The sequence below is a fragment of the Crocodylus porosus genome, unplaced genomic scaffold (assembly GCF_001723895.1).
Source record: "Crocodylus porosus isolate Cpor-Errol unplaced genomic scaffold, CroPor_comp1, whole genome shotgun sequence".
Classification (NCBI taxonomy): domain Eukaryota; kingdom Metazoa; phylum Chordata; order Crocodylia; family Crocodylidae; genus Crocodylus; species Crocodylus porosus.
Window position 1 is genome coordinate 1383071 of NW_017728909.1, and position 18719 is coordinate 1401789.

Genomic DNA, 18719 nt, shown 5'->3' on the forward strand with positions numbered 1-18719 from the left:
GGGGGGGTGCGCGCCGCATGCGGCCCGGGCCGGAGCTGCCCGCACGCAGCCGGCCGGCAGAGCTCGCGTCGCTGTGTCCGCGCGCGGGGCACAGCCCTCCTGCCTGCGCCTCGGCCCCGGGGCTCGAGCGACCTCTGCTGCCCCCGCGCCGCAAGCCTTGACGGGCCCCAGCTCACCCGCGACCCGCCCTGTCCGGCTCACCTCCTTGATCACGGCCAGAGTCACTCGCCTGGCCCGCTGACTGCGTCTCCCCTGGGGACCACGGACATTGGCCCTGGGAGGCGTTTTTTGAAGGGGCGCTTGAGCCCTTTGCAGCCCTGGGAGGCGTGTCAGGGTGGGGTTGAGCCCTTTGCAGCCCTGGGAGGTATTGGGGTGGAGGGAGAGGATGCTTGAGCCCTTTGCAGCCCTGGAAGGCAGTTTGGGGTGCGTTTGAGCATGTGCATGAAAATGTGTTGTTTGCCCAGGGTGGCAGGCTGGTAACTACCCGCTGTCATTGAGCCCCTGAGACCAAGAATGCCCTTCAGAAGGTAGTGGCCTATGATTTACATTGGACAAGGGTGTCATCTTACGTTAGGAGGGGCAGGGGTGAGGGCTTCTTGTCCTGCAAGAGCCAGGCTACATGGTCTGCATTTAGGAGTAGCCACTCCCTGCCCTGCTCCCCTCTCTGGGGCTCTTCCAATGTCCTCTTCCTGCCCCTTAAGCTCTGCAGGGCGGCAAGAACCATGGTGCTAAAGGAGGGACCAAAACAAGCAGCATAGAAAAGCTGGGGTTCTGGGACAAAAGCCTAGGAGAAAAATGTCTTGGATATCATTCCCATTTACAGTCACATGACGTTAGTAGTAATAATTCATTCCAGTTGGGTTTTTTTGTATTTAACTTGCACAATAACAGACAACTTGTTTTTTGTGATTAGCATAAGTATCTAACCTATTGAAGATTAAAGTCTTCCTATTTATGGTTATAACACGTTATGCTTAAAACACTTGATCGACTGACTGGTCAAATACTGTCAAGTATTTTAGAACAAGTATTTTTTTTTTAATGGATCAGCCATCCAACATGACATTTCAGTCAAAAATAGGTTTTAAAAACCCAGGCATTCAAATAACAATTATTTAAAACATACTGCAGTTAATAAAATAGCAGTTCTCAGTGTGCGTGTCCAATACATCATTTTGAAGTATGTTTCAGAGTCTGCAGGTAGGGTCTGTGACTCTGCATGATAACACCTTACTAACTTAAAAAAACTCAGAAAAACATCCTCCCTGCGCAACTTCCGTGGCTACTCTTCTCCTCAGGGAAATCATAGATCTACAGATGTAGGTAGGGTCTCATGTGCTTGGGTTGCTGTACTAGTATTTTTTGTTACTGTATGCTATCTTATCTGTTATTGTTCAGAGAGACTTTTAAATGCAACCAGTCCCAAGTGCCGTTGGGCAAATAGGAGTGTGGTTTAAAAATGATTAATCTTACTAGGAGTCCATGAAAAATACCAGGTGTTCTCAGCTCAGACTAAACAGTGAAAAGAGATGGGATGTACTCTGATCATCCAGCTTGGGCTCTCTTAGTATGGCATAATGGGCCCTCTATGTCCTTATCACTAAGCTGCTTTGCAGTTCGATTTGGGGGTGAATGATTAGTTGGTGTACTCCAGCTCTTGTGGCAGTTCCTGGTTATTGGAAGGAAGAGAGATGATTTTTCATTTGCAAGATGATAGCCTGTGTAGGTTGAGATCGGTAAGGTCCACATTACAGAATATTCAGTAAACAGATTAGAGCCCCTGATTCTCATCTAGGGTGTCATAGTAAATAGGAATCCATAATGTTAAAACCATTCTGAACTCTTTTGGTCTTTCTGAGCTCTTTGCAACAGAAAACTGCTTTATTATGATCTGCAGGCAAAAAAACGAGTGAAAACTTAAGAGCTGGACTTCTTGGTGAGTGCGTTTATCTTAAGGGGTGCCTCAAATCTGACAAGGTTGAGAACCAGCAGTTTGGAGTTGAATTTACAAAGACAAGGTACAAAGTGCAGCATCTCTGCTGAGGAGATGAGCTAAATGGGTTTTACGGAAGGGAGGACCCCCCCCAACTTTATATAGGTCAGAAGGGACCTTAAGATGTATTCTACCCTCCTGTATAATGGCTTGTAGAATTTCATCCAGTTCATCTATAATGAGGCCAACATTTTGTTTGACAAAAGGAAAGATAAATTAGTTATCTGGCTCTTCCATCGTCATAGACTTCAGCTAAGTAATTTGCATCTTCTTGTCTTCCAGCTTTGACAGAAGAGAGTTTGACTTAGAATATTCTACCAGTTAACAGTGAGAATTCAGCCTTTTGAGACCACTGCACTTACTGCATGTGATTAGTTGATAATCTCTTCTCTGTTTCAATGGCAGATGTCAATTCATGTAGTAGTAACTTAAAAAAAAGTTAAGTAATGTAATGAGAACAAGGTAATTATCTGCTAAGGATGTGATTACTGTAAAATTAAGCCTATTTGCTAAGCAAATAACTTTGGACACTGAAGAAAATATGAATGATGTACATAATTTGTTTTAATGGTGTTTCTCTGTAAAGTAAATTTATGATAGGCTGTGATTTCAGATGTGTAATTATTGCATGTACTCTTGGGAATAAGGACTTATTGTTGCCCTGTAGTGCATTATTAGGAAAAGTTTATAGATAATAATGAAGTAATGTAGTATGGCAACACTTTTATGGAGACGTGCCATATAAGCCTTAGAAGATGCACAGAAATCTGTAGTAATTACACATTAGTAAAATGACAGAATTGAGCCTTAGCAGTGTGGAATAGCATGTTTTTGATAGTCCTGAAACCAAACCGTGGTGGGGAGAAGCACCTTTTGTTAAGATTAAGGTTAAATGGTTGCACATTTGAAACCACCAAAAGAATCAGGAAATGTAAAATAAGATTCCATTAGTAGCATTGGATATTTTATGAATTTTAGGATCTGTCCTTTATGATACATACACAAATGTGTATAATCTACCCATTTTAAGATGTAAAATAGAAAATAACATACTTGTAATGTAGGTGAATTAATATTGCAGTTAAAACCTTCATTTGGTGTTTATTGTGGTAACTCTCTCCTGGATCAAGACTTCAATAAATTTAGTAACCTTAAAAGTTTAGGAGAAGGAAGAAAAAAAATCAGAGAACACAAATGCTTAAGTTGGCACAAATACCATAGACTGCTCCTTTCTGAACCACTATGAATATATTGTGCTATAAATACTTAAACCAGTAATAATCCATGTACACATCCATGGTCCCAGAAGGTGTCCTTTACCTCAATTAGCTATTGATTTCAGTGGATCTCGAGGATGCTTCTTACCTCTATCAGAATATTGCTAACGGTTTTTCTATGCTGCAGAGGGAGGTAGGGGAGGGTAGAAGTACCCCAGCTAGCTTCTCAGCACAGTAAATTAGCCTATGTAGATATCTGTGCTACAGGGGCAGAACTGCTTCTGGTACCTGACCTAGCTGGTTTACACTTATTTGGGTATTGCTGCAGGATAGCCAAAATGATTTATCAGTGTGAATTCTCAGAACTCCCATGAGGTAGTTGGAAATATTGCCCAAAAAAGATGGATGGGGAACCTGAGACTGAGAGGCTGTGAATTGTCCAAGGTGACAGACTATTCATTGTTGTCAGTTGCTTAGAAATGTTTTGCTCTTAGAAGTTGGACTTAATAACGAGAAACCTTGGAACTGTCAGTAAGGTGATTCCCTCGGCCTTTGGCGGGAAAGCAAATGCTGTGTTCGAAATGCATTGTTATCAACACTCAACAGTCTTTCTTATCCCCCTCTGCTTTTGGGTTTTTTGCCATATTCTGGCAGAAACTAGAGCCCAGGGAGCAGTGGGGAAAGAGCTAGTGCACATATGAAGACAAGATGGCTGCTACCTACAAAAAACTAGAGATCCCTGGTTGAATTGGCCCTGAATCAATTCTGTGAAATTGCTGGGTCAGTATACTGCAGCCCTGAGTCAGGCTAAAGAACAAGTCGGCAGCATCAGAGCAAATGGGTTTAAAGCCCAGAAACTTGAGGTTTGATTCTTAGATAACACACACCAGATTTAAGACTACAGTTTTATGAATAAAGGCTTGTGAAAGGTAGTAGCATGACAGCTGAGCTGACTGCAGTTGTCTGTCTGTAGAATACGTATAGAGTGTAAGTATATCAAATTTCCTCACTTAGCCCTGCCATTGTGCTTCCAATTTGCTGGTATGTGTATGCTGAGCAATACAGCATGCGCTAGACATGCCCAAACACTGAAGTGCAGTGCTTCATTTTCCTTGGCTCTGTTGCAGTATCCTCAACTATTCAGAAATTATGAGCTTGACTTAAAGATGGGACTGTATAATTTATTTTATATATAGTTATAAAATTACTTCTTAGTTTTGAGTTTTGAACCTGTAGGGTGTTTTGGGGTTATGTCTTCAAGCTTTTCTCTGCATCTTTGTGGGATAGCAACCTTAATATAAAGCAAACCAACAAAACTTCTGACTTTTCTAAAGTTGCTTCATTCTCGGAGTTAGGGCTTGAAGAAAAATATCAAATATTGTTTGACCACCAGTGCATTCAAGTAGGTACTGGGGGAATCTATTGCATCCTGTAAAAATCCTTTGCCTGTTTATGAACTAACATACATTTTAATCTCTCTCTAGCTGTGAAAAGCAGAAGTCAGGTCACAGTCCAAATACAGTGGAGAGGTCAGGGAACTGCAACCACAACAGCAACAGCAGCCTTAGAAACAAAAAGCACAAAGCTTCAAAGTCAGCCAGAAAAGAGGTAAGAATTTAGGCTTGAGCCTCTTCCATGCTGGTAGCAATTGAATTGTGAGACACCTGCTCTCTGTACTCCTCAGTGATGATGTTAACACTTTTATAGAAATTAGGGCTGGAAGGGACCTCATAAGATCATTGGGCCCAGCCCCCTGCCCAAAGGGCAGGAAGTCAGCTAGGACCAAAGGGTCCCAGCAAGATAAAAGTCCAAATATTTCTTGAAAGTGTCCAGAGTAGGTGCTTGCACCACTTCTGGGGGGAGTCTTTTCCAGGCCTTGGGGGCTTGGACAGTAAAGAAGTTTTTCCTTATGTCCAGCCTAAAATGGTCTTGAAAGAGTTTGTGACCATTGGACCTTGTCATCCCCTGGGGTGCTCTGGTGAACAGATGTTCCCCCAGATTCTGATGCACACCCCTTAAGTACTTATAGGCTGTCACCAAGTCACCTCTGACCCTGCTCTTCTCCAGGATACACTTTACTTTTCAAAGCTCAAACTTAGTAGGGGGAATCTGTTGTTTTACAATAAGTGAAGTCTCATTGTATCCTTGTGTATGGTCTCCTCTTTCTCCCTTCTTTCCTCTCCCTGCCTGTTTTCTCTTAGCTTTGTGAACATTTTAGGACAAGTACTGTCTTTTGCTCTTTGTTCTTTCTGGACGATGTGAAGCACAGTGCAGTTGTGGTACGTGACTAGGGGTGCAGGGACTATAGTAATATAAATAATAGTGTTGGGTGTGTCTCTTGCTTAAGTATTTACTCTGTAAAATGTCCTGGGATTTGTTATGGGAAGGAGGAGGGAAATGTAGAATTGTTAATTTTTTACATATCTAGTGAACGTACATATGCGGCTTCCCTTAATGGAAGATGTGTGTCTAAGCTTCCTAGACTACTCTGAAAGAACCAGCTCGCAATTTTCAGTGAAAGCCTTATGCTTTGTATTTTTAGAAAATAATGTATAATGAATGGAGTGACAACAATTATTTTCTAGCTTGAGACACCAATTCACTTATTTTCAGCTTTATGAGAGGTGCCTTCTATCCATGGATTTTGGGGCACTTTGAAAATGCTGATTCTCACGACATGGTGAAGGGTGTTTGCACATGCAAAAAGTTAAAAGAGAAGTGAGTTGCTTCAACTTTGAGAAGGTCCATGTCAGAGCTGGGATGGAAACGTGATAGTTCCTGCATACTAGACTCCTGAAGCCATAAAAAGTATCCATGTCCTATGCAACTTTGACTGCTTCACTTATGGAAAACAAAGTGCTTGTGCTTTCCATTTTGCACATTTTAATCACCATTATGAGCTTGAGCCTGTCCTGCACCTGGACCCTACTCCAGTAGCAGTCAGACAGTAGCAGAGTGGAGCTTTGACTATTTTTCTTGCCTGGCAGTCCCACACCAGGCGTGTTTCCTGTGCCAGGGGTGGGAAGGAGTAGGTGCTGGGCATACTGCTAATGGACTTGTTCTAGCAGTGAGTTTCCTTCTCATAGGAGAACTATTGGCAAGCTATTTGACTCAATTTTTTGGCCACGCTGTGCCCTCTGAGTGTTATAATATACTGGAGCAGAGTAAAGAATCCAATACAGGCAGTCCTCAGACTTATGACACAACTGGTTCCTGAAAACCGCGTCTTAAATCGAAACGTAACTCGGAACCAATTTTCTCATAAGAATCAATGTTATAAATGGAGCATGTCCTCCGATATCCTGTTTTCACCAAAAATACCCTAGAATTTTGTACTCTATCAATTATAGATGAGTAATATAGCGACATTTAACATATTTATATTGTAAATAGCAATCATTATGATTTGGAAGGACTTCTTTGAGGTGACTTTGGACATTTTGAAGGGCTCTTGGTTGGACTTTTTGAAGGGTTTTTGGCTGGAGTCTTCTCAGGAGTCTTGGCTGCAGATTTTTCTGGAGTCTTGTCTGCTTCTTAAGGAAAGCGTCCAAGGAAGTTTGGGCAGATGTTCTCCAGGGAAATGAGTGATGCAGCGAACTTGTTTGCTGGCATTGCATCGGATCAAGCGTTGTAAGTCGAAACTGGTGTTGTAAAGTTGAAACAGGGTATCAATTTATAAGCATTGTAAGTGTGAAACGTTGTAACTCAAAATGTTGTAAGTTGAGGACTGCCGGTATTTCCAAATAAAAAGAATTTACGCGGGTGCATCTCAAGTAGAGCCAGGGAGGTGATCTTCCCCCTCTATGCGACGCTGGTCAGGCCACAGCTGGAGTACTGCATCCAGTTCTGGGAGCCCCATTTCAGGAGGGATGTGGACAACATTGAAAGGGTCCAGAGGCGGGTCACCCGCATGATCCAGGGACAACAGGGCAGACCCTACAATGAAAGACTGCGGGACCTAAACCTGTTCAGCCTTCGCAAGAAAAGGCTGAGGGGGGACCTGGTGACTGTCTATAAACTCTCAAGGGGGGGGACCAGAAGGGTTTGGGGGAGACGCTGTTTCCCCTAGCGCCCCCTGGCATGACAAGGAACAATGGACACAAATTATTGGAGAGTAGGTTTAGATTAGACATCTGTAAGAACTACTTCTCAGTCAGGGTGGCTAGGAGCTGGAACCAACTTCCAAGGGAAGTGGTGCTGGCTTCTACCCTGGGGGTCTTTAAGAAGAGGCTTGATGCCTACCTGGCTGGACTCATTTGAATCTAGTTTTTTTTCTCCTGCCCAGGTAGGGGGTCGGACTTGAAGATCTACAAGGTCCCTTCCGACCCGACTTCTATGATTCTATGCCTCTGTTTGTGGACTGGCTGTCCCTTTCATCACTTCTGGAGAAAAAGAGTAGGCCTGTGGTCAAGATGCTGAGAAACCTGGGTTCAGTTCTGTGCCCTGCCATTGACCTTCAGTATGACCTTGAGCATATTGTCTCCATCTGTAGGACCTATGGAAGAAATGGGCTCATTGCAGGCACCACCAGGTTACCAGTTAGCTGCAGTTGCACCAGTGCTATTGACGCTGACATTTTGTATGACAGCCACAGAATGAATGAATGTTCAGTTATACTCTGTAAAATAATTACAGAGAGAAGAGACCTATTCAGATTACCTTATGCAGACCTATGGCTTATGGGCCAGATCTGGCCCACCAAGCAATATTTGATTTAATTTATTTTTTTAATTTAGTCCACAAAGCTGAGCCATTGAGTGTGATTTGGTGGCAGTGGTTACCTTGCAAGCAGCTGCCTGCCTTTGGACTGAGCTGTATTAATTCAGCCCACTGTTTCCAAAAAGTGGCTGATCTCCAGAGCTGTCCCTAGGGGTGTGCGGGGCCCAGGGCATATCAGCCTGTGCAGGGCCTGGGGCGTGGGGGGTGTCGAGCAGCATAGGTGGAGGAAGAAGAAAAAAATTGGGGCGGGGCTGAACATGTGCGTGCCCCCCGCATTGAAAAGTCTGTGGGGGAAGAGGAAAGGGCCATGGTGGGGGAAGCGGCATTGCCTGGCACCATGCCACACCAGCTCCAGCTGCCTCCCAGCCCCAGCTGTGCACCACCTGGGGGGGCCCAGAGCCACGGGCCAGAGCGGGGCCAGCCTTGACTGCACTGCTGGGCCAGAGGGCTCTTTGCCTCTCTGCCTCCCTGCTGCCGCTGCTTTGAAAGTGGTGGGCGCAGTCATATGCGTTCAGCTGCGGGGCGGGCTGGGCAGTGAGGCACATGGTGCCATGCCACTTTTGAAGGAGTGGCGGTGAGGCGTGGACCAGAGTGCAGCTTGCAGATGCTGCTCTCCCTTGCACTGCGCCTCTGGAGTGGCTGCCGGGTTCTGATTGTCCCACGACCCGGCCCAGCTGGGATCTGATTCCTCATGACTGGGGTCCTGGGCAGGCCGGTCATGGGACAATCGGAGCTCGGCGGCTTGTCCAGGGATGTGGCGCAGGGGAGCCAGGAGGGAGGTGGAACTGCCCTCCCTCCCCCTTCTTGGTTTCCCATGGCGCATGCAGTGGTGGGAGCCACCCGCCCATGCCCCCAGAGGAGCCACTGGGCTCTGACTGTCCCACAACCTGGCTCAGCTGGGGCCCCAGTCACGGTGAATGGGGCTTCAGCCAGTCCAGGTCATGGGACAATCCCCATTGTGAAGCAGGGAGGGGGCAGGCACAGGGGTGAATGATTCGCCCTTCCCCTAAACCGCTCTCCCCGGCACTGTGGGGGTCTCTATCTGCCCCCACCCCCAAGCCCAGGGTGATAAAGAAGATAAAAAGAAATTTACTTGCCTGCATGCAACTGAGCCAGCTGCAGTGCTGGCTGCGAGCATGGGGTAGCTGAGTGTGCCCTCCCCTCCCCTCCACTGCAGCAGCCCATGCACAGTCTACCTGCTGCTGCCTGCTGTTTGGAGGGGGCTGAGCCCCATTAGCCCCCCAGCCAGAGCCGGCAGCAGCAGCACATGGCAGCCACGGCAGGTCCCGTATGGCACTGTCCGTGGGGCCCCCCAAAGCGCAGGGCCCAGGGTGGTCATCCCGATTTTTTTTTTTCCCCCCCCCACCCACCCAGGGATGGTCCTGCTGATCGCTGATCTAAGCCATTCCTTCAGCAGCGAAGGATTTTTGTGTGCACTGTAGTATGTTTTCTGATGAGCCCAAGGCACAGCAGTTATTTGGCTAAAATGAGTTGCTGGCATTCAGCAAAGGTATGTCCCTTGAACCTGTTACTCACTTAATTGCAGTGTTTAATATATAAAGGATGGAAGGTTTAGTTAAGTTCTTGGTTATAAGATGTATGATACTGAAGGATGCTTACGGGGGTGAAGTCCCCAGCTGCTAATACTTTGTATATTTACATAAACAGATAGAAGGAATTTCCTAGTTTGTTGCATAGTACTTCATCAGGTATCTTAAAGTCACAGGCATATAGGTTTACTCTTAAGGAGTAGAAGCTTATACCTTGAGTAGATCCACTGATTTCAAAGGGCTGGAATAAAACATTACTAAATATAATAACATAAGAATTGGGTGTTCTGGAATTAGCATGTAAAGTGATCTTCATTTTATACAGAAAGACCAGGAGCTAGGCTGATTATATTGTTGTTGCAAGCTACACTGTGACCTAAAAGCATGACTTTCCCTCCCCACCCCCCTTACTGCTTATAGGAAGCCTAAAACTGGAGTTCTGTTGTTAAACATGGGAGGCCCAGAAACGCTGGAGGATGTCCACGAGTTTCTCCTTAGGCTTTTTCTAGATAAAGACCTAATGACGCTTCCTGTACAAAAGTAAGTAACACTGGGCACTTTGCTGCTGGGTTTTACGTTGCGTGTTCATGTTTTAGTACCATTGTGAGCTGCATACAGAACTGTGCTATTCTTCTGCCTGTCAGCATTTTCTGAGGCCAAGAATGGTTCTGAATGTCTCATGAATTCTTGGTACTCCTAAATCATATTGCAGGTCTCTGAGAAGTAGTGAGTCTTAGGTCAGGTCCTTCATCTAGAATCACAGTCCTTTGTAACTTTCTTAATTGCCATCTACCAGATCCATGAAAGTGAATTAGATCATAAAATAGTATTCTAGAATAATGCTGAGTCCACAATCATGATGAATTAACAACTTACTTGGTGGTGGGAATGATTGTTTGCTTGCTGAAGGCAAAGAGGAGATAATGGGGATTATGTTTTTGGATGTTTCAGTAAGTTGGCACCATTCATTGCCAAACGTCGCACACCAAAAATTCAGGAACAATATAGCAAGATTGGAGGCGGATCACCAATTAAGAAATGGACTGCTGTACAAGGAGAAGGCATGGTGAAACTGCTGGATGGAATGTCTCCTCACACTGGTACTTTTACACTTTAGTACACTTGTTTAGGAGGCTTTTGTCTATTGAAACTACATGTATATGTGAATTAGTTTTCACTTTCACACCTCTTATTGTTTGAGTGCCAGCAGTATGTTCAGTCCTGTGTAAAACGCACATGAAAATGATACTCTTGTTGTAGAGTGCTTACTTTTGAAGAAGTAAACATGTATAGTGCATGGTGCTTGTGTTGTGGGAAGTATACTCTGCTGTTACTTGCTAACTTGGGTACTGGTAGCAATCTAACTGTGATGCCATTGAGCTAAGCTAATAATCTCAGCATTTACCCAGTTTCCTGAACAGGAGCTGCAGCATATGCTGAGCTTTGCATTGCTGTGGTAAAACTGCTACCAGTATTTGAACCAGCTGGGTTAGAACATACTAGAGATAGTGTACCGGGTGAGACTATAGGTCCATCTAACCCAGCAGCCTGTATCTTACAGTGGTTCAGAGCAGGTGCTAAGGAGAAGAGTGTCAGTACAGGGCCCATCCAGACTGACCTGTCCCCTGCCCCTCTTCCCTTACAGTTTCTAGCATCTAGAGATGTAGGAAGTCCACGTTTAGAGGTTGCATCCCTATCAGGACTGTTATAGTCACAACTAAAGGGTTTTTGAGACGACTTTTATCTTGGGAAAACAGGAAAGAGAGGAGCGTCTTTGAATGGAGGAAGTTTGTCTAATAAAGCTGGAGTGAGAGGCAAAAGATTGATGTAATTACCAGCACAGAGAAGTCAGTGTGGATCTGGGATGCAGGCTGGTGCTTTTGTGAATGGCTTTATAATCTCCAGTGTAACTTAAGATGTATGTATTTTTTTCTGGAAGAAAAGTGGTTCTATCCCTGTGGTCACTGCCCTGGACACCAATGTCACCGTTTCAGTTACAGGAAGGTCTTGTCCCCTGTCACTGAGTGAAAGGCTCTCCTTTAAAGCAGGGGCTTCATCTTCTGTTCCTTGACATTACCAAGAATATGATTGGGCACCGTGATGTGCATCATAGTGACAACAGTCACTGTGTCATAAAATTCGTACACACAGTGCTGCCTCAGAATGAGCTAACTGTAGAGCAGAGCAGACCCTACTGCTGTCAGTTAGCCTTTCTCACTGCCACACTGTTAACATTGCCAGCAGCTACAACTCACGAGACTTTGTGTTATTCCTGTCCTGTTGCTCTTGAAGCAAGGGTACAGTGCTTTACTTCTCAGTGCAGATGCAGCTCAACTGGAGTGTTATTAAATAACTATTTAAATACGCAGCCTGAATATGGAGGCTTGGGTATTTTTGGTATGCTTTAGCTGTGCCCCAGGGGTTTTGGGGGTTGGGTAGCTTTCAGTAGGGTGGCCATGCTTCAGGGGCTTTTGAGGAGGTCTCTTTGGATGCCCTTGGTCTTGTTTTTTTATGGATATTTAAAGAGCACATCCAGGCTAATAGTGTGTGTACAGTCTGAATCTGTTAAACTGAATTGTTAACAGTTCATGAAGGATAAAAGGTTTAGCACAAACTGGGTCTGATCTCTATACTATTGCTGGAAGAAAGATTTTTATGGTTGAACTCTACAGTGCATAAGATGACTGCTGTCAGCTCCACCCAAGGGCATAAGGGTTCCTCCCTTGGGACTAGAACAGTAGATAAGCCTTAACAGTCTGGCTTGCCCTGCATGGGGCAACAAAAAGGAGATATAGTCTTTTGTAAGCACTCTATCAGTTGGGGTAGAGTCTGAAAAGAGAGCAAGCTTGTTAATCTTTGTAAAAGTCTGTCTCACCTCCCAAGTTTGCTGGGTCTCTATGACCCTGTCCACTCCAGCTAGTGGAAATCCATATAAAAGAAATGTGATACTTTTTTGTTGATTTAAGGCCTGATTCACACATGACACTTGCCATGAGAGAGAACAAGCAATTCCATTTACTGGGTCAGATCATAGATCCATCTAGCCCAGCATCCTGTGGAATAGCAGTGTGTGGAGGCTGAACCAGAGGGTGAACAGGGCATGGTCAGAATCATCCACCCTCCTGCTTTTCTCCCACTGTAGCTTCCAGCTAAAATTGCTTTGGAAATGGGTACAAATAAACACCCCATAATCCTAACATTAAAGCTAACCTGACTCAAATGATTTTTAAACCAGTTTGAAAATCCTGTTGATGCAGGAGTTTGCACCAGCATAGGTGACATTTGTTTCATAATTCATGGCAGAGGTGATATCTTTTATTAGACCAACTAGATATTTGCAAAAAAAAGCTTTATTTGCAGGCTTTTTTTGCACATTTACCCTCTTCAGGCATAGGGAAATGCAAAGATTGTAACATTTTTCCTAGGTGGAAATGAAAATTCATATTTCATGGAAGAGCTGAAGGTTCATAGATTTTATAGACATCAGGGTTGGAAGGGAACTCGGAAGATCATCAAGTGTTGTAAGATCACTTGGAATAGTTCTAGTTATGATGTTATAGTTCTAATCTTCTGGTTATGATGTTTCATATTTCACAGGAGTGTGGGAAGATGGAATGCTTTCCTGGGCAAGGAGTTTCTCTTGTGTTGAAGTGCCTCTGATCTCTGTGAACGTACACATTTAGCTTGAACAAAAGGCAGGAGCAAGGTGTCAGCTTTCAGGTTTCCAGGTGGTAGATGTTGCTGCTTTCTTGTAAAATTAGGAAGCTTTCATTTAAAAAATGGCTAAAATCGATATCTTCCATGTTTTAGGGATACAGGTTGTAGCCATATTGGTCTACAGGCAAAAGGAATCAGAACTTGTGGCATAGGTAATATATTTTATTAGACTAACTATATATTTGCTAAAAAATGTCTTTATTTGCAAGTGAATATGCCTGAAAACTTGCAAATAAAGATTTTTTTTTTTTTGCAAATATCTAGGTGGTCAAATAGAAGGTATCACTTCTGCCAAAAGTTCTGATTCCTTTTGCCTGTAGACCAATACAGCTACAACCTGTGTCACTGAAATTTAGTTTTACATTTGTTTTAGTGCAAATCTGTGTGTATCCTGGGCTTTAGGCCTCTGCGTATATTTCTCATGTTGGACATTGTGGTGGCGAGAAGCCCCCACAGCTGCTGAGAACACTGGGGACAAACCACAGCATTCCCAGAATGAGGGAGAGAGAACACCCCATATCCTGGGAAACTTACCATCTGGATGGGCAGGGGCAGAGCAGGAGCCACGCTACCTGGTTCCACCAGCTCTTCAAGCAGCTGCTTCCCGGGCGGGCTAGTGACCAGCTGATTGCAGCAGCTGATGCTGTCACCATGGGGAATTAAAAAACCCTACCGGAAGCTGGCAAGGGTGGGGGAGGAAGCCAATTGGGAGCATGCCGGCCAGGTGGAGGCTCCGGGCACTGGCTGTGGCAGCACAGAAGATGCTGTTCTGCTGCAAAGGAGTGATCCCCAGCCCCTCAGCATTAAAGGTTACTAGAGGTGTCCCTCTTGGTGGAGGATGCCAGATGCCTGTGGCTCAGACCTTTGAGACCGGGGACTGAGGCTCCAGGAATATCATTATTCCGGCGACAGGCTGGATTACCGAAGCCAATGCTGGACCCCATAGTTAAGGGGGCCAACGTAGATCGTCGGGGCAACGAATGAAATACCCGAGCAGTTGGCGAGTGGACAGGGTGTAGGGGAGGCAGAGCTCCGAGGAACACCATGGCATGCTTGTGAGTACCCTGTTTTCAGGTCTACAGGGGAAGAAAACACCACTGAACCCCTTCCTTTTCTTCATATACCAACAAGTCATGGAAGGCGAGTTGGGGGTCCCTGACCTAGGGGGCAGTGTTGTACTCACAGCACCTACTCAAGGCATTACAGACATTGTTAGCACCTGTTGGGAATCTGAAACTGTGAAACCCTGGATTTTTGGGTGAGGGTGGTGAAATTGTGGTACATAGGTGCTCTATGAACTTAATCTCATAGTTGAAATATGCACATGCAGCACCACCAGAAACCACATTCTTCTGCTTCCCCGCCCCCCCAAAAAATGTTCAGGGTCAGAATCCATGGCAGACTTCTTTATCCCTCCACTCAGGTGGGTACAGCTTCAAGGGCTTGGCAGATCAACCCCTACACCCATTGCCTAGGGGAGACTAGGTACAGCAAGAAATGTGTGGCAACAGCTGTTTGGAAGGTTGGGCCTCAATTCTTGGTCCTCTCTGTTGAGACTGCTACTTTGGTAGCAGCCATAAGCAGTGATCACTTTTTGGGCTGCTCTGTTTTGGAATAAGCTTGAATGCTTACCTTCATTCTAACTGCACTGGTATCTGTATCACAGTTAACTGTTCTGCTGCAGATACCCAAGGAGAGGAAAATAGTGATGTGAGGAGAAGGGATCTTGGCCAAATACTTGCTGACTGACTCTGCTAGAGATTAATACCAAGATAGCATTTTCTCCTTTAGCTATTATGGTACATGTTACAAATACTGAGATGTTAATTGAAACTGGAAAAGTGAGAGGCCCAGGAAGGAGTTTTGTTTCTATGCAGCTCAGTAACTTTCTGGGACTAAATATCATACTCCTTTTTTTTTTTTTTTTTGCTGTTTCCTTGGCCTTGGAATTAGCTGCTGTGTAGTTACAGTTCTGTGTGTGATAGTCGGGGGTCTGGTTTTCCGTTTGCCATGGAAAAATGCAGTTTTTCCCTTTCTGAAGGAGAAAATCATAGATTTTCTACTTCAGAGGAGAGAAACCTGCAAAACTGTGGGGTTCTCCTTGCAGGCTGGCTGAGTTCCAGCCTGCAGCGGGGGGCATGGGGCGCCATGTGCATGTGCGGGCACACATGCGCATACATGATAGCCAGGCAGTATGGTGGAAAGCAGTTCCTACAGCTTCCTGCAGGTACATCTGTGAAACTGGTAGGAAGGCATGTGCCGCCCCCTCCCCTCTGATTTCTGCATCCACAGCAGGTGGGATCCAGCATAGGAGGGAGTGCCGCACCACCATACTCTCTGAGTAGAGGTGCCCCTGCCCTCCCAGTAGCAATGGGGGCAGAACTCCATGTCACCTCTGCTGACCAGTGGCCATGGTGGGGCAGCAGCTTTCCTTTCCACGCTGGGTCCTGCTCACTGGGCTGCAGAGTGTCTGGAGCTGGTCTGGTCAGGATACAGCCCCCTGTCTTGTGCCCACACCCCCTACCTTGCATACTGGAAGGCTGGGGGTGGAATGGGTTGGAAGTGAGGGGCACTGGCAGGGCCAAGGGACTATTGCATGTGCATATTCCAACTATGGGATTAAGTTCATGGAGCACCTATGTACCACAATTTTACTACCTGCACCCATAAATCCATGGTTTCACAGTTTCAGATTCCCAACAGCTGCTAACAGTGTTCAGCATGAGAAATGTATGCAGAGGCCTGAAGTCCAGGCTACTCTCGGATTTGCACTAAAACAAATTTTAAACAATTTTACCTATGCTGGTGCAAACTCCTGCTTCCCCAGGACTTTCAAGCTGGTATAAAAATAATTTGAATCAAATTTAGCTTTAGTGGTAGGATTTAGAGATGTTAATTTATACCTGTTTCCAAAGCAATTTTAGCTGGAAACTGGAGTGGGACATGAGTAGGGAGTGAGGAACACTGCCAGGGCTGAGGGAGCTGTGGCTTGGGAGTGAGGGGCAGGGGCAGGGCACCAACATATCAGGGATGCTTAGCACCATAAAGTAACTGGGTAGAACAGCTGTAGCTGGGCCTGCATCCTGGTGAGTGAAAGGGGCAGGGGGAACTCTGATTTGCCATGATAGAAAAAAAAATCAAATGCCAAAATATATAGGTATTTAGAATTTATTATAATAATCGAGGCACTGGTAGGCTTCCAAATTGCTTTAAAATTGTAAATGTATCATAAAACATTGTGTTCAACTGATACCTATATGCATAGAGGCGTTTCATTTTAATCATGGGAAAACATGTGGATTTGGGGGTTTTAATCACAGAATTTGTGATTTTTAAACTGAGAAAACCAGGGCCAGTGTTGATGATACATATGCTTTGGACTCCAAGTGATTTACAGTCCTTTGTATTAAGGACCCATTTTCAAATGTGAATAGTTAGGTATTAGAGTTTCAAAACTGGTGAAGAGCTTAATATCAGCTCATCAGTCTGTTTTAAAGGGTTGAATACAACCCTACCAACAGACACGGTAATGTGACTCTGCAGTGGGCCTCTGCAAGAGTAGATAAAGAATAGCTCTTGTTCAGAGCCTAGGCTCACTAACTACACCTTGCCATTGCAGTGTACGTGATAGTGTTTTCAGTTAAAGCAGTTTCTTGGGGGATTCATTGCATAGAAGTGTTAAGCTAATGGCTTTAGGGAGTTTATCTATATTTCTCAAAAGTGTCACTCCCTCTTACTCTATAGTGTAGTCACGAAATGAAATCCACCCTATCTTTATCTATTTGTGCAGTCTTTGCATCTAGTTCTATTATTTTAGAGCCCTAATATACTGCTTAAGGAGTAACAACAGTTTTAGAAGTTGAACTAACTGCTTTTTGTATATACTAATGATGATCTTGGAGGATTCACCAATACAAGTGCAGAACATGCTTGCCTTAAAATAGTTTGAAAAATGCTTTTAGCCTGAGATGTAACATTTTGGAACTTTCTGAACTCCTGTCTAACACTCGTACTTCTGTCATGTGGAGCACTAAGCTCTGCAGCACTGATAATTGCGGACTGTTCCCTTGAGTTGTTAGTTGCCTTGTTTGACACCACACAAGGCAGTAGGTAGCAAAACTGTGCAATTTTTCCTTTCCTTTCCAAGCAGAGGAATAATTTGCTCTGTAAATCAGTAAGAAATGATACGTTTCATTTTGAGAATACCATATTTCACCCTAATCCAAGACAACTTTGAATTTAAGATGACCTCCCTTAATAATTAGATTTCACACATGGAACATTTGAAGTGTTGTTTTATTTATTCTAAACAGGCCTGCTGACAAAAACTAACAAGCTCTAAGTTTAACGAGCATTACTTTAATCTATTTTAGGTTCTGTCCAGGAAATCCTGGCAAGTCTCACTCCTTTCTTAGACCTGCAACTGAAGACTAGTCTCTTTCACATGCATCTGCACTCCCACTCTCTTTGCTGTTTTTTTCAGTGCTCCCCCCCCCCCCTTATTCCAGTGCAGGGGGGGATGGGGGCCCTTACTGATTCACTGTTTCCTGTCTAGCTCCCTGTGTCCCCCACCAACCTGGGATATCTAGCCACACCTTGTCCCCATCCCATCATGGTTTGAGAGGCAATGTGCTGCACCCCCTCCTTTGGTAAATCCTGGATCCACCCATGACTTCAGGTACTGCATTTTCACTTGATAACTTGATTCTAAGGCAAAGCTTTGTTTTCCCCATGTTGGAAGTTAGGGGGAAACCTCATCTTGGAACTGAGTAAATACAGTTTACTGTATCAAATAGCAATAATTTATGCCAGAGGTTCTCAAACTGTGGTCCACAGACCACCATTGGTCCGTGAGCTCCATTTAGGTGGTCCGCAGAAAGGTTGCAGAACAATCGAGAATATCTGTATTTGTAAGGTAAGACCACTGATATTCAAATCTGAGTTCTGTGCTTTGATTTGTAGAACAAAAAAAGTTCATTAACTGGTCTCCCAAGACCCTCAGCAATTTTCAAGTGGTCTGCAAAAAAAAAAGTTTGAGAACCACTGATCTGTGTTATAAATAAACTTATTTTCCTGCTTGATAGGATACTTTTGTCAAAATGTAACAGGTAATTTCATACTGGTTTATAAAACAAATCATTTCTTTTGCTTGGAAAGGAAGGGTAGAATTCCATAGAGCAGTGCTCCGTTAGGCACACAAGTTCCTTTCCCATTCTATCTCATGATTGCTGGTTTATGTAAAGTGACTTGTGCTTGTGTGTGCTGGTCTGGAGCTATGGATGCAGCACACAGCCAAAGTTGTGAAGACCTTGTTGCAAAAGATTGCGGTTTGTTTCTTGGAGGCTCGCAAAGACTCTCAGACACACAGTCATTTAGCAGCACAAAAGGTGTATTTGCAAATAGGGTCAGAGCAGAGTTAAAGACTCAGATTACTCTGAGTCCCCCAAGGAATTTTTGCAGGCTGTATTTATCTTTTTCCTCCTGGGCACGTGTGCAGAAACAGGAACTCTTACAGCTCATTTC

General features: G+C 44.6%; 1 protein-coding gene across 2 annotated transcripts in view; it reads left to right on the top strand.

The window, feature by feature from the left end:
• The window catches only part of FECH (ferrochelatase), a 43653-nt gene that overhangs the window by 12679 nt on the left and 12255 nt on the right, over window positions 1–18719 (top strand). For both annotated transcript variants that reach the window (XM_019531748.1, XM_019531749.1), the window contains exons 2-4: window positions 4695–4818; window positions 9900–10019; window positions 10431–10579. In XM_019531748.1, the coding sequence (XP_019387293.1) occupies window positions 4695–4818; window positions 9900–10019; window positions 10431–10579 (393 nt within the window). The remainder of the gene's footprint in view (window positions 1–4694; window positions 4819–9899; window positions 10020–10430; window positions 10580–18719) is intronic.